The sequence below is a fragment of the Portunus trituberculatus genome, chromosome 41 (genome assembly GCF_017591435.1).
Source record: "Portunus trituberculatus isolate SZX2019 chromosome 41, ASM1759143v1, whole genome shotgun sequence".
Lineage (NCBI taxonomy): Eukaryota > Metazoa > Arthropoda > Malacostraca > Decapoda > Portunidae > Portunus > Portunus trituberculatus.
The window spans coordinates 3,000,967-3,015,859 of NC_059295.1; the positions used below are offsets into that span (position 1 = coordinate 3,000,967).

At 38.8% G+C, this 14,893-nt stretch overlaps 1 protein-coding gene across 1 annotated transcript in view; it reads left to right on the plus strand.

The window, feature by feature from the left end:
• Window positions 1–14,893, plus strand: part of LOC123516403 (4'-phosphopantetheine phosphatase-like) — a 504,510-nt gene that overhangs the window by 253,471 nt on the left and 236,146 nt on the right. Inside the window, exon 8 of the mRNA XM_045275659.1 lies at window positions 1,286–1,493. Coding sequence (XP_045131594.1) covers window positions 1,286–1,493 — 208 coding nt within the window. The remainder of the gene's footprint in view (window positions 1–1,285; window positions 1,494–14,893) is intronic.

Genomic DNA, 14,893 nt, shown 5'->3' on the forward strand with positions numbered 1-14,893 from the left:
AATAATGGTTCCAGAATTTGAAGGGATGACATATGAGGAGAGAGTAAAGGCTATGGATCTACCAACCCTGGAACAGAGAAGAGAGAGAGGGGATCTGATACATGTTTATAAATTGATTAGCAGAATGGATCAAGTGGATAATGAGAAACTAATCCTGAGAGAAGAATATGACATTAGAAGCACAAGATCGCATAGTAAGAAACTGAGGAAGGGAAGATGTCTGAGAGATGTCAAAAAACATAGTTTCCCGCAAAGATGTGTTGAGACTTGGAACAGTTTGAGTGAGGAAATGGTGTCAGCAACAAGTGTGCATAGTTTTAAAGAAAAATTGGATAAGTGTAGATATGGAGACGGGGCCACACGAGCATAAAGCCCAGGCCCTGTAAAACTACAACTAGGTACAACTAGGTAAATACACACAAACATACATACATACATACATATATCAATCAATCAATCATGGGGACATACGCCGGGGGGCGCATTGCCTCGCCTACCCTATGACAACACTTGAGTCACACGCTTCATGAGTCTCCATTCAGGCTCCCTTCCCGTGCCAAGTAACCCCCTTCTTTTCTACATTAAATATCTACTGTTAATTATAATCTAAACTCCCAATACATGGATGATTTCTAAATTGAGCTGGGTGGTGAATCAGTTTGCTAGTCTCCTGTGTTTTTTTGTTTATAAAGAGAGAGAGAAAGTAGGGTAGAGTTGTTGGTTAGAGCTCAGTTAGTTTTCACTTCGCTTCTCTTAATGTGTTTTATTTAACTATTTGTCAGTGACCTGTTCTCTAACTATAGTTTGTGAGTCAACAACTTGGCTAATTGTGTTACTTATACTTTTGAAGTTATAACTCTTAACTTTGCTACCTTGGTAAAACAAAATTGCATTCTAATGGTTTCTTGTGATTTATTCAATACTTTTTTTAAGTTCACGTTAAAATTTAAACATTTGTCTAAAGGAATAGTAAAGAACATGTAACTTGTGTTGCATTTTTCACTGATGAAGTTGATAAGTAAGTAAGGTTCTTTGATTCATAACCTAAGGAGTAATGGGTAATTAAGTTATACTTTTGAATAATGATGCTCACCTTTGAAGATTACTTTGTTTTCCTTAGTTTACTGTAAGTGAAAGAAATTCCTATCCACTGTCTTCTAGCTGTAACTTATAAGAATACTACATTCCAAAATGAGAAAAGTGTGCATTTAGTAAACTTGGATGGAGATTAATAACATAACTGAAAATTACCAAAATATATTGTGTATCACATTTTTACCAACAGACACTGAAAAGTATTCATGGGGTGAGAACTATGCTGGCTCATCAGGCCTACAGTCCCCACTACCTCACCCTCCTGGATGGCCAGGTGGCACAATTGACCAGCTGGAGATGGATCGCTGTGACCAGCAGCTAACATTCTTTCCCTTCTTGGCCTGCCCTGAGGAGTATGTACCAGATACTGTTGATCTCACCAAAGATAAGGAAGCCAGGTAAACATTTATTATAACATGACTGTATTGATTGTGTTTCATAATAGTTTCACATTGTATTTATCTGCCTACTTATCTATATGTAATACATATCTCTAAATACTCTTAGGGAATCCCTATGACAGAAGAGTAAGAATTTATTCCTATCCTGACATTACCTTCTTGCATGTTTGAATACTCTGAGTCTCTTTTCTTGGCCTCATTCATTTCATCCTACTGTGATGTGCATTATTTTGTCAACCTGGATGATTAACAATGTGACATTCTCAAGGCTTGAGACATTGAATGTATCATAATTTCCCACACTTTAAAGAAATGAGAGAAGGACAGAACAAGGGAAGTGCAGAGTTCCTGCCTTAGTATGGTTTTCTTATAATATTCAATGGGAAAGTGTCAAATGAGAAACGAGAGATATAAAATGATTAATTGAAAAGATTAACAACTGTGAGATACAAAAAGGTGGGATAGGAAACCATTAGAAAATCTACAGGTTAATAAGAAAATATTTTCTTCTGAGATGAAGAGAATAGAAAAGTCGATATCAGGAAAGAATAGGTTTTAAGCATGAAGATGGTAATATGTTAGTTAAAGAACATGTGTGGAATAAATAGGTAGAATATTTGTCCCAACTTGTGTGGAAATTAACACCATGCTAGAGGAAACAAAGGAAAAAAAAGGGGATAAAGTCTAGCACACTTACTGGCAGTTGTGGCAGCAGCTGCTGCTTTTTTAAGCTAAATCAGTGAAGGCCTTCCCTAAATTTAGCTTGAACTTAGCTGTTTAGATGGGTATGGTGGCAGGAGTGTGGTTACTGGTGGTGGCATGTGATTGGTGTTGGTCCAGGTATTGTGGTGCTTTGCAAAGCTATTGAGAAAGTGAACAAGACTCAGTTGTCTTTTTACTTTTATTTGTTGAAACAAATTACCCACAATATGTGCCATAAAAGCAATGTGTTCTGATAACTATTAAATTATAATATCTTATGTACACAATATATACTACCATATTCTTATGTACATAATATACTCTCTCATATTCATATGTACACAATATACACTATCATACCACATATCATCATAGTTGTAATATTTTCTAGTATACTTATTGTATAAGAGTGCAGGGAAACCCCATCAATTTTTTTCTTCTTTAATTTCTGCAACATTTCCTGTCTTTGACCTAATTTTCAGTTTGTCGAATGCCACCTCCCTTCTACTAATGCTCATCTTTTCTTCACTGAAACACAGGTATCTGAGGCAATTGTAGCTTAAACACACAGGGACTGTCTTGTATAAGCCTGGTGGCCTCTTGCAATTTCCCTCTTTTCTTATGTTCTTATGTTCTTAACTGACAGTAGCTGCTTTTCTGTTCCATCCTACTTTTTCTATCCTCATTTTTGTTTTAAAACTGGATGCTGCATCTATGTGTGCAACAATTTGACATGCTCTGGTGCCAGCATTCTTAAATCTTTTGGTTTTGGTGAAACTTTTGCTATTGCCTAAGACATATTAAAAGCTTCTGATAGAATCTGACATAAAGTTTTCATCCTTCTCTATGCAACTTCATATCAAGTTTCTTCTCCAACCATTTTATTACTGCTGTGGTAGATGGCCACTGTTTTTCTCCTAAATCTATTGACAGTCATGTTCCTCAGGGTTCTTGTCTTTCTTGTCCTATCCACTCCTTTTCTGATGATACCACCTTACACTTTTCTATGTCTTTTCAGAGACGACTAACCCTTTAGGAAGTAAACAGATCACTCAGGGATGTAAAAAAATACCTGAGTTCTGATCTCTTTAAAATTTCTAATTGGGGCAGAGAAATATAATTTTATTCAATGTCTCAAAAACTCAATTCTTCCACCTATCAACCTTCCAAACAACTATCCCTTCTTCATAGATACTCAACTGCCCTCTTTTCTACACTGAATATCCTCAGTGTGTCCTTTACTTATACAGTCTAAACTAGAAACTTCACATCTAATCTCTTGCTAAAATAGCTTTTTTTTAAATTAGGCATTCTTAGTTGTCTCGACCAATTTTTCTTACCCTCCAACCATTAACTCTTTAGGGGCCTTATCCGCCCATGTATGGAGAATTCTTCACATGTATTGATGGGATAGGGGTTCCACTCATACTGTTCTCTTGATTAGTGTGGAATCAATAGCTTTCCATCTTATCAACTCCTTTCTTCTTTCTTAGCATCGTAATGTTTCATCTCTTGCTATCTTCTATTTATGTTTTCCAGAGCTGGGCCCGTTCCTCGATTTTGGGTAGTGTATTAGTGTTTCTATGTTCCTCTGGCCATGGTTAGTCCATTCCTGGAATAGTGTTCCTCGAATGTTTTTGTTCGGTGCTTTCTTGCATTCCTGCGTTAGTGCCCCCCAAACTATTAAAGTATCTTTCAGAAAAAGTAGTGCATTCCTCAAAAAAAAAAAAAAAAAAAAAAAAAAACATTGGTTTCCTCAAAAACAACTAGAGGTTTGGTCGTCTTTGTCACTGACCAATGGGAAAACTTCCCACCTGAACATATTTTTTTTGTAACTGCAGATGTGTTACAATGGTACCATGTATTAAATTGATAATGGTTTGAAGTTAATTATATATGTAAAAAAAAAGTCTAAAGGACAAATAAAGTTTTTAGACATTTTACTTTCAAAATATGAGCATTGCATTGTGTAACAGTAATCATCTGTGTAGGAAAATTCCCCTCGTAGCAAATAACATAAAAAATAAAGATTCGTAATGAAATAAAAATTTTGCTTTCATAACAGAAAAAAATGATGTTCTGTGGCCACCTATTGGATGGTAACAAATAGGCTATATATGTAAAAAAGAAAAACGATAAAAGTTCTGTAAATCACTATTTATTACATGGAATACTGGATTACTCTAATATATGAAAGACTATTCATGAGCAAAATATCACTCAACAAAAATTAACATAAAAAAGAAAATTGCCTCTGTAAAAGACAGTCAGTTCAATTTCTGTTGAAACAAGAAAAACACACTTTTTATAGTTATCCTAGATACAGCTTGTATCCATACTAACTCATATATGCATCATAAAAACTACACCAAAGAAAAAAACAAGAATCATCAGTGTATTGTGAACTGGTTCATACATGCACTAACCCATGCCTGGCACATTGGTCACCGATATGTGATAGAGAGAAATTTTTTTGTGGTCCATTATTCGGTATGTATGTGTATGGGATCTTAACACTACCCTGCAGTCCACCCTCTCACAGTGAAGCATACCTCCTCTTTCTGCAAAAGTCCAATGGACATTGGCATGGTGGCGATGTGAAGGGTTCTGCGAGGTATGCTAGAGAGCAGAGTTGCCAAACACGATTAACATGTTCAGTGACTCACCAAATTATTTGTGGAATAGCTAGTAAGATAGCTAACCATGTGTTTTCAGGTAATATAGTGTACATGTGATAGATTGAATGGATGTGTGCATTTTTCATTCCCTTATAATAAGATGTGAGTGATAAGTAACAAATTTAATTTCAGAGAGCAACAGATTCTTAGATTTTAAACAAGTTATATGATTTATGTAATTTCAGCACATTGATTTATGACAAAAACTGACTATAATACAAATAAAAGAAAGGTATCATTTAGTGCCATTGTTGTTTGTGAGGAAGAGTATAAATGCTTGTTGGTATTATTTTGTATGCATCCATGTAGGGCCAGTTCCGTAGTCTTTTCTTAAGCTTCCAAATAAAAAATGGGGATTGCCTAAACAAGTAGGATGCGCTGGTTCTACAGTCTTTTATTTTCATTTTGGCATTATCTAACCTTGTTGGATTACTTACCAAAATTTTGCTGGCTTCCAGCCAAGGTTGGCAAGAATGTATTTATAATTGCATATACTAATTACCAGAGCTGGGCATTGCATCACTGAGTTCTTACTTTGCAACTTTTCTGCACTATGAATTTTAAAGTTGCAAGGTTGAAAGTTGCAAATATTTGAAAAGTTGAATTAAGCAAAGTTGCACTACCAAATTTCTGTGACTTTTGCTATGATTTTGAGCAAAGATGACTTTTTAAAGAAACTGCTGTGGCTGAGGTCAACTTTGAAGAGCTTATGTTCCTTAAAGGGAATATGGACCTCCTAAATGAGAGGATGGGCCAGGAGGACATAGAAGAGGAGGAGGAGGGTGAACTGCAGATATTAGTTTTAGGCTGCTTTAACCAAAGAAAAAAGTAATAATAGATAGTATATGTTTCTTTGCCTTATAAAAGTATGTTCCTGTTATTGCCCTAAAGTTTACTTTGTAATTTAGCCAACTCTGCTAATTACCCATATTCCTAAGTTCCTTACCTAGCACAGTAAAACAACCTGCACCCCCTTTAGAGATCCTTTCCATGAATTAAACCCCCACCATGAAGAAGAAAAGTTCCTCCACCACCAGCCGATCCTCAGTTTATTTTTGTACTCAGCACAGTCATCAACTGCTCCTCTGTCCACCTGGCCTTTTCTTTCTTACATCATTGATAGCTTTCTTTTGTTATTCCATGTCCTATGTTGGCTATCATATCCAACAGGAAGTGTGCTGAGTGAAGCATGTGTGTACCTTTTGAAATCAAATATTATTCTGTCAGCAACAGGTGCAATAAGTATATTCACTTTTCCATTTCTCCTTTCAAGGCTAATATTGTCAATCTCGAGAAATGTTCTGTCTCCAAAGAGAAGAAGTTATCTAAATCCTCAGGTGATTCTATTGAGAAGCTTCACTGAGATGGTTTGTCCTCTGATGCTTCCTGGCCTCATAGGTTTCTTGTTATTGAATCTGATTTAACTTTATAGAAGATTACCATAACCCAGTTGTTGGTGGCTTTGCTCTCTCTTGTCACTGGTTTACCATTTTTAGAGTTTCAACTGTGTGTGGTTTTGGGAATGAGTAGGGTGTAGGCTCCTGCTAAAGAAAACTTCTTCACAAAACTTGCTCATGTTTGGGGAGTGAACCTGTGTACAGTCCCCCTCCTTGGAATGGTCTAGGGAGTAAGTGGTGTGCAGGCTCCTTCTGTCCCTGGTTTCTCTGTGGAGGTTGCTGGTGTCAGGAAAGCATCAAGGCCTACTCCCTGAGATGGTTCTTCTAAGAGTGAGTGGGCTGGAGGCTCCTGTTGATCCATGCTCCATCTTTGAGGTTGCTAGTGTTGGGGGAGCCTCACTCCCAGGAGTTATGGCTTTTAACTCCAGGTCTGTAAGCACTGACTTTATCAGTTGCTCTGTTGGGTTGCTAGATAGGAGCTAATGCTCTAGGCTTGCCTGATAGTAGGCTTGTTTATAACACTGATGGTATATATCTAATTAAGGGGCCTGACACACAGTTATGATTTAGTGGCTGATGGGCTGTGTTCTCAGGCTCTTCCCGGACCAGCAATAGAAGGGATAGGCCCCATTGTCAATGCAGAGAACCAGGCTATAGGCACAAGCCATCCTTTACACTTTGAGGAATTGGAGGATGAGGTTTATGATAAAAGTCACCTTAGGGAAAATGGCATTCAGGATGGAGAAAGTCTAGACCCATACAATGATCTTATTACCCAAGATGAGAGACTTTCTAGAACTGCTCCAGCCCTCTTCTCTTGCATCCATTTTACAAACTTGTATAGAGCAAAACTCTAGGAATTTGCTGCATGGTTCCACTCACTTGGTGTTGCCTTATTCTCCACATGGCTTTAGAGGATTGCAAGGAACTGTTGGAACATTCCCTGAGTATCCTTCATCCAGCTTTGGCCAAGTTGTCTTTGCCTAGAAGGTTGGGTTTCAGGGTAGGGAAGTGGTACACCCCTGAGGAAAAATCAAGTGAGCCTTCTCCTCTCAATGAAGAACTGCTTTACATGGTGAACACTCCTTGGCACCTCGCTACACAAATAGTAGTCTTGTTGATATAATCTCTCGTACAGATCAGATTCTTGGTGCTTTTGTATTCCTGGCTACTAATGCTTCCCAGCTGGGTTTTGACTGCTTGAATTCTCCTGCCAGGGCAAATTTGGATATCATGCAGCTCAGTGAAATTCTTTGGTTGAGAATGATGATGTTGAGTAAGCAGTCTTTGGTGAGTAATCTTCCTAGAACATATGATGTGACCAGGAGAAAAGGCAGTTGATGGCTTCTCTTGTTGATAGATATCTTTTTGATGATCAGACTTCAGCTGCATTGGAGCAGAGGAAGCATGAGTCCTCACAATGTTCATTAGTTGCCTAGATTGCTTGTGGTTTAGCTTCTTCAGGTCATAGTACTGGTGTTAGAACTGGACAAGTTGTTGGAGACCCTCATTTTCTGGAGTTTATGTCACCTACCTCAACTTTGGGTCCATCTCCTCTGATGTCTCAGTGAGGTTGATCCTTTCATTCTCAATGATCTTGTCATGGCCGTTGCTAGGGCCATAGTGAATCTCACTAGGGAAGCTGTGAAGGCACCATTGTAATTGAGGCCTTGTCTTCAATGGCACTGGCAGAAATTAAAGAAGAAACAGGAAAGGGGGTGTCAAGACTCTTCTCTATGGTTATGTTCTCCCTTTCCTAAGGGACCTTCCACTGTTGGGACTCCTGTGAAGTTTCCAACTTACAAAATAGGGTTGTAACATTCTTTTAGCTTTGAGTTTAGCAGTAGAGGAAATGCTGAGAAAGAGGGCTATAGAACTGATAGTAGCCCATCAAGCCAGATTATATTTACACATCTTCCTCATGCCCAAGGTGACAGGGAGCTGGAGGTCAATTTGTAACTTATCAGTCCTGAACCTATTCTTGCTGGTTTCTCCATTCAACATGGAGACAGGTGTTCTCAGTCTGTAAGTCAATAACCAAAGGGGAGTGGAAGGTAATATTGGATCAGAGGGACACTTACTTTCAAGTTCCACTCTATTCTTGGTTACTCAAATACATGGCAGGATAGAATTTACCAATTTCAACCTCTGTGTTTTGGCTTTGCCTCTGCTCATCAGGTCTTCACAAGGTAATGACTCCCATGTCAACTTGGGCTCTGCACTTCATCATATATTGTGCTGCTATCTGAATGATTGGCTGACTTATGATCTCTCATGGGCAGCACTCTATGGCCAGGTGGATAATGAAAGTCAGGAGCTGCTTTGCCATCACACCCATATGTGAGGTGCCTGCTCTCCACCTGGCTTTTCTTCATCTTCATCTAACTATTCCTTGTTCACTCTGTGCTTCTTCTGGTTGGGAATGGGACAACTGGCTATGGGAAACTGACTGCTTGAGCTGCATCAGCTGCATGTGAATGAACATCAATAAATTTGATAATTTCTCCATCCTTTACATGAATTCTTTCCTTGTACTACAGTCTCTTTTCACATCTCCAAAATTCTGTGACTTATCAGCACCAATTCTGTATAAAAAGGTAGATATAACCATCACTGTCCCTTACTGTGAGAGATTTACTGATGCCATTTTCAAAGGGATTTGATACATACTGAATATAATTTTTAGTTTCACTTCCCTTTATAATTGGATTAGATTCAGATCTAATCTGAGTTAGGTGAGTGTGACCAGAGTGTGTCAAGGAGGATGGCTGACCTGAATGACACAAAAGTTAATGACTTTTTAGAAATTCCTCATAGGCTGTGCGGTCCAACAGCGTGACATCATGCATGACTTACAGTGCGTTAATACCAAAGCTCAAAACATCGCAGACATTTCCAGTGCTCAGACGTGTGGCTACTTGTCAGAGGCTACTTGATGGAGTAGGTGTTTGTTGTGTGTCTCTACATGGTGGCCCTCTGTGGTTGCTTTATCTGTACTATGGCCATTTAATGGGGTCACGGAGGACATAACAACCTTGTGTCTGTTTTTCTGCTCAACGAGACATGCACAGAGCATTATAATGCAGTGTGCAAAGACATTTAGTGTGGTTTCACCCACAGGCAATTGTTTGGTTATCAGCGTTTCGTTTACTCTGGTAAATCCCTCTCCAGGGTGGTATGTATTATGGGAATTTGTTTTATTTTCCTTTAGATTTACATATCCTGCCCTGTTTTGTATGTCATGTATGACTTAGCCATCAACCAATAATTCGGTTGTCACACTGGTATTGTCTCTTCCCCAGAGGACAATATTTTTTTTCATGATGGCGAGCAAGTGACATGTACACTCCCCAGAGTCTGGCAAAGGTGAGGGCCAGCCACCGAGCAGCAAGTCTTTGCGTTTTTCTCTCCGTAGTGGAGTTGACATCTGCCCTTCACAACCTGTTGAGGCAGAGAATAGCCTTTGCAGTGCTGTGGTTCAGAAAACTTTACCTATAATGGTTAAAGCCTTGGTAAAGGAGGTGAACAGAGACTCAATGTGTTTGAGCGACACTAGTAATGAAGTGGAACCTGATATGGGTGATGTAACCCACCCTGTTGTTACTCACGGTTTGGCATAGGGTCCAACTCGTGGGTCTTTGCACCCAACTCCAGTTCAGGCTTCACATGTTGCTTCCCAAGTGAATATGGGGGCTTCTACTAGTGCAGCAGGGAATTTTCTAGATTTTTCCTGTGCCCTCAGATCACCATACGGTTGTTGTCCCTAAACTAGGAGCAGCTTTTGATGTTGGTGATGCTAATGGTTCTGTTGTTACAGAGGTTTTGGCCAAGGACATCAGGGGTACGGTGCCTGATAATAAAAAAAACAGATTGTTGACAGAACAGTGATCTGTTCCATCCAATATTAAGGAATCAAGGGTTCCAGAATCTGATTCTCATGCTCTTTCCATTCTCGACCCTTTGAGTCGCATGATGGAGAGCAAGTTAGCCCAAACTAACTAACTCTTTACTAGGCAAGGCACTTATTCCTTTAATTAGAGTTGTGGACAGCCATACCAATGCAGGCAATCCTGCCATGAGAGAATTATGTAATGGTGTCAATCTGATGAGGAGAGATCTCATTACAGACAAACTTTATGCAAAGTCTCTTCAGAAAACTGTTAAGGATAAGAACATGACTGGTGGAAAATTATTTGAGACCAATATTATTGATATGGTTAAAACAGTATAAGGAGAATAAAGAAAATCACATTAATCCTAAAAGGTATAAGGTGAAGAGAAACCCCACTGACTTTCAGAAAGGATTTAGAGGTTTCAGGAGCAATCACAACTGTGACGGTTTCCAGGGGAGGGAAGGTAAAGGATGAGGTACCTATGATACCAAGTGAGGAACGTGTTAACAATGCTTGTATTGTTTTTTTTCTCCAGTACCAAGGATTAACTTGGTATATTTCCCAGTTGCATTTAATTTGGTTAACACCCCAGAGAATTTTCAAAGGGGTAAAATTAAATGTTGCAGGATTTCTGGACAAAATGATCCAGTGATCCTTGGGTACATAACATTGTTCAAGGTAAGGATTTGTTTTCCTTTCATGTTTTTTCCTCACAATCTTATGTTCCACCCCCTTTGCATTTCTTTGTTTACTCTGTTTACTAGATTGCCTCAAGGTTTTTCTTTTTCTTGGCTTTTTACTAAATCATTAAAGGTTCCTTTTTCCCATTTTTGGGCTTTAGGTATCCTGATTATTATTTACATTGATGATTGTCTTGTGGCAAATTAAAAAAGAAACTTTTTACTGATGTACAATATGTTGCCTTCACCTTGGATGAATTAGGTTTCACAATTAACAGATTTCCAGCCTGGTCATAAAATAGAATTCTTGGGTTTTATTTTGAACTTTAGTGATATGACTATTACACTCAGAGAAGGTAAGGCCTTTTTTTATTTATTTTTTTTTTTTATGTAGGGAAGAGGGCCAGCCAAGGGCAAAAAAAGAAAGGATTAAAGAAAAAGGCCCACTTTAGCGCTGGCTCTCCAAAAAGTGTAAAAGCGTCAGCCAAAATTCTGGAGCAAATATCTCGATACCTCCCTCTTAAAAGAAGACAAGTCGTAGGAAGTTGGAAATACAGATGCAGGGAGGGAGTTCCAGAGTTTACCAGTGAAAGGGATAAATGATTGAGAGTACTGGTTAACTCTTGCATTAGAGAGTTGGACAGAATAGGGATGAGAGGAAGAAGAAAGCCTTGTGCAGTGAGGGAGGAGGGAGGAGGGGAGGCATGCAGTTAGCAAGATCAGTAGAGCAGTTAGCATGAAAATAGCGATAAAAGATAGAAAAAGATGCAACATTTCGGCAGTGAGAAAGAGGCTGAAGACAGTAGTCAGAGGAGGGGAGTTGATGAGACGAAAAGCTTTTGATTCCACCCTATCTAGTAAAATTGTGTGACTGGATCCCCCCAAACATGCGAAGAGTACCCCATGCACGGGCGGATAAGCCCCTTATACAAAGTAAGCAGTTGGAAGGGTGAGAAAAACTGGCGTAGACGTCTCAGAACACCTAACTTCATAGAAGCTATTTCAGCAAGAGATGAGATGTGAAGTTTCCAGTTAAGATTACGAGTAAAGGACAGACCAAGGGTATTCAGTGTGGAAGAAGGAGACAGTTGAATGTCATTGAAGAAGAGGGGATAGTTGTCTGGAAGGTTGTGTCGAATTGATAGATGGAGGAATTGAGTTTTTGAGGCATTGAAAACTACTAGATTTTCTCTGCCCCAATTGGAAATCTTAGAAAGATCGGAAGTCAGGCGTTCTGTGGCGTCCCTGCGTGATCTGTTGACTTCCTGAAGGATTGGGCATCTCTGATAGGACGTGGAAAGATGTAAGGTGGTATCGTTAGCATAGGAGTGTATAGGGCAAGAAGTTTGGTTAAGAAGGTCATTAATGAATAATAGAAAGAGAGTGAGTGACAGGACAGAACCCTGAGGAACTCCACTATTAATAGATATAGAAGAACAATGGCCATTTACCACAGCAGCAATAGAATGGTCGGAAAAGAAGCTTGAGATAAAGTTGCAGAGAGAAGGATAGAAGCCGTAGGAGGGCAGTTTTGAAATCAAAGCTTTATGCCAGACTCTGTCAAAAGTTTTTGATATGTCTAACGCTACAGCAAAAGTTTCACCAAAATCTCTAAAAGAGGATGACCAAGACTCAGTAAGGAAAGCCAGTAGATCACCAGTAGAGCGACCTTGATGGAAGTCATACTGGCGATCAGACAGAAGATTGTGAAGTGACAGATGTTTGAGAATCTTCCTATTCAGGATAGATTAAAAAACTTTAGACAAGCAAGAGATTAAAGCTATAGGACGATAGTTTGAGGGGTTAGAACGGTCACCCTTTTTAGGAACAGGTTGAATGTAGGCAAACTTCCAGCAGGAAGGAAAGGTAGAAGTAGATTGACAAAGTTGAAAAAGCTTGTCCAGATAAGATGCAAGCACGGAAGCACAGTTTTTGGGAACAATAGGAGGGACCCCATCAGGTCCATAAGCCTTCCGAGTATTTAGGCCAGTGAGGGCATGGAAAATGTCGTTATGAAGAATTTTAATTGTAGACATGAAATAGTCAGAGGGAGGGACAAGCCCAGAATTGTCCAAGGTGGAGTTGTGAGCAAAGGTTTGAGAGAAGAGTTCAGCTTTAGAGACAGAAGAGATGGCAGTGGTGCCATCAGGATGAAATAAAGGAGGGAAAGATGAAGATTAAGAAGATTAAGAAGTTGGGGTTACAATTATTGTAAATGGATGAAATGTAAATCAGAGATCTGGCAGTTTTATTGGTAATGTTGTTCCTGCAGAAGACTTTGTACATTGGGCTCTGTTGAAATACAAATATTTAGAAGTTCTGAGGAATGAGGCTCTTAAACAATACTGTGGTGACTTTGATGCTTTATTATGTCTAGATCAGAGAGCAAAGTGTCTTATACGCTGGTTTACAACTAACATTCATTGTTGTTTGAAATCAATATGTGTATCAACCCCAGACTTGTTTATTTCCACAGATGTTTCATTGTCTGGTTGGGGGGGGGAGGGCTTGTGCAGGTGAAATCATTACTGCTGGCCACTGGACTGAACCTGAAAAGACCATATTGGTATTTTAGAATTGAAAGCTGTTCTTTTTGTACTTAAGGCTCTGTTGCATAATGTCTGACATAAGCATATTAGAGTAAAATCAGATAATACCACAGATGTTGCAAACATTGATAATTATGGTAGCATTAAACAACATTTGTTAAACATACATGAAGAAAATTTTGACTGGGTTTGTGAGTGTGACATAGACATATCTGTTGAATCCATCCAAAATTCTATGAATTTTACAACTGATTTAGCATCCTGTGAGAGTAATTTCAACAAAGATTGGAGATGAATGCCCACAAATTTTAGAGACATTTGTAGAATTTATGGAGAACCCTCTATGGATCTTTTTTGCTACTTGTCTTAACACCCAGTTAATTCCTTTCCATTCTTGGAAACCAGATCGTGAGGCATTAGGCACAGATACTTTTTTCATTCTGTTGGAGTAATGATTCACTCCTTTATGCTTTCTCTCCCTTTAGAGTCATAAAAGATGTCATTTGAAAAGTAAGGGAAGACAAAACGTCAGTATTAGTGATTGTGCCAGTTTGGAGAACTCAACTTTGGTTTGCAGAGGCTCTTCACTTGTTGAAAGGTGCACCTGGATTTTTTCCTCAGAAATATTTGTATCTGCCTCATGATCCCAAACAGATACACCCAGTCAGGAATGTAAGATTGGCAGTATGGTCTCTGTCAGGGAATCTTTCTGCAGGGCAGGAATTTTGGAATGAATAACAGACTTTCTGTGTAAGGTCTTGGGTGAGAAAACCCTTCTGGCCTATGGGAGGCATATCAAAGAATGGAATGAGTTTTATTTACAATAACAAGTTGATCCTTTTTTGCCCCCTTTACATAACTGCTGGATCATTTACTCTTTTTATTCCACAAGGATAACGTAGATGGTTCTGGTTACAGTCACAGCAGCCTCAATGCAACTTTGTCAGCTATCTCTACAGTAGCTAAGATTAATGGGATTACATCAGGCCAGCATGAAATTGTGTGCTTGTTTATGAGGTTAGCAGCTAGACAACACTCAAAACTGTTTAGGGATGGATTTACATAAGGTCCTGATTTGCTACTAAAGACTTTTGATGGTTGGGGAAACAACACCCAATTATTTCTTTCAACTTTAACAAAAAAAAGTGACTGGTTTATTCATGCTTTTGTTTTGGACATCAGGAATATGTTGCTTACCAAGAATGAGATCATTTTTAGAATTGGTGATCCACTTAAAACTTCTAATGTTAAACATCATTCGCAAGAAATCAGTTTTAGTGATTTTCCTTTAAATGTTAACCTTTGTATTATTGATGCCATTAGGGCATATTCATAATTGACAAACAAGCTGTGAATAAGACCAGATCAAACTAAACTGTTGTTAACAATCAGGAAACCTTTTGTTCCAGCACTAAAGGCCACAATTACTTGATGGGTCAATGATGTAATGAGAGAGTCTGTGATGTGTGAGGATTGGTTTAATGCCTATTCAATTCAG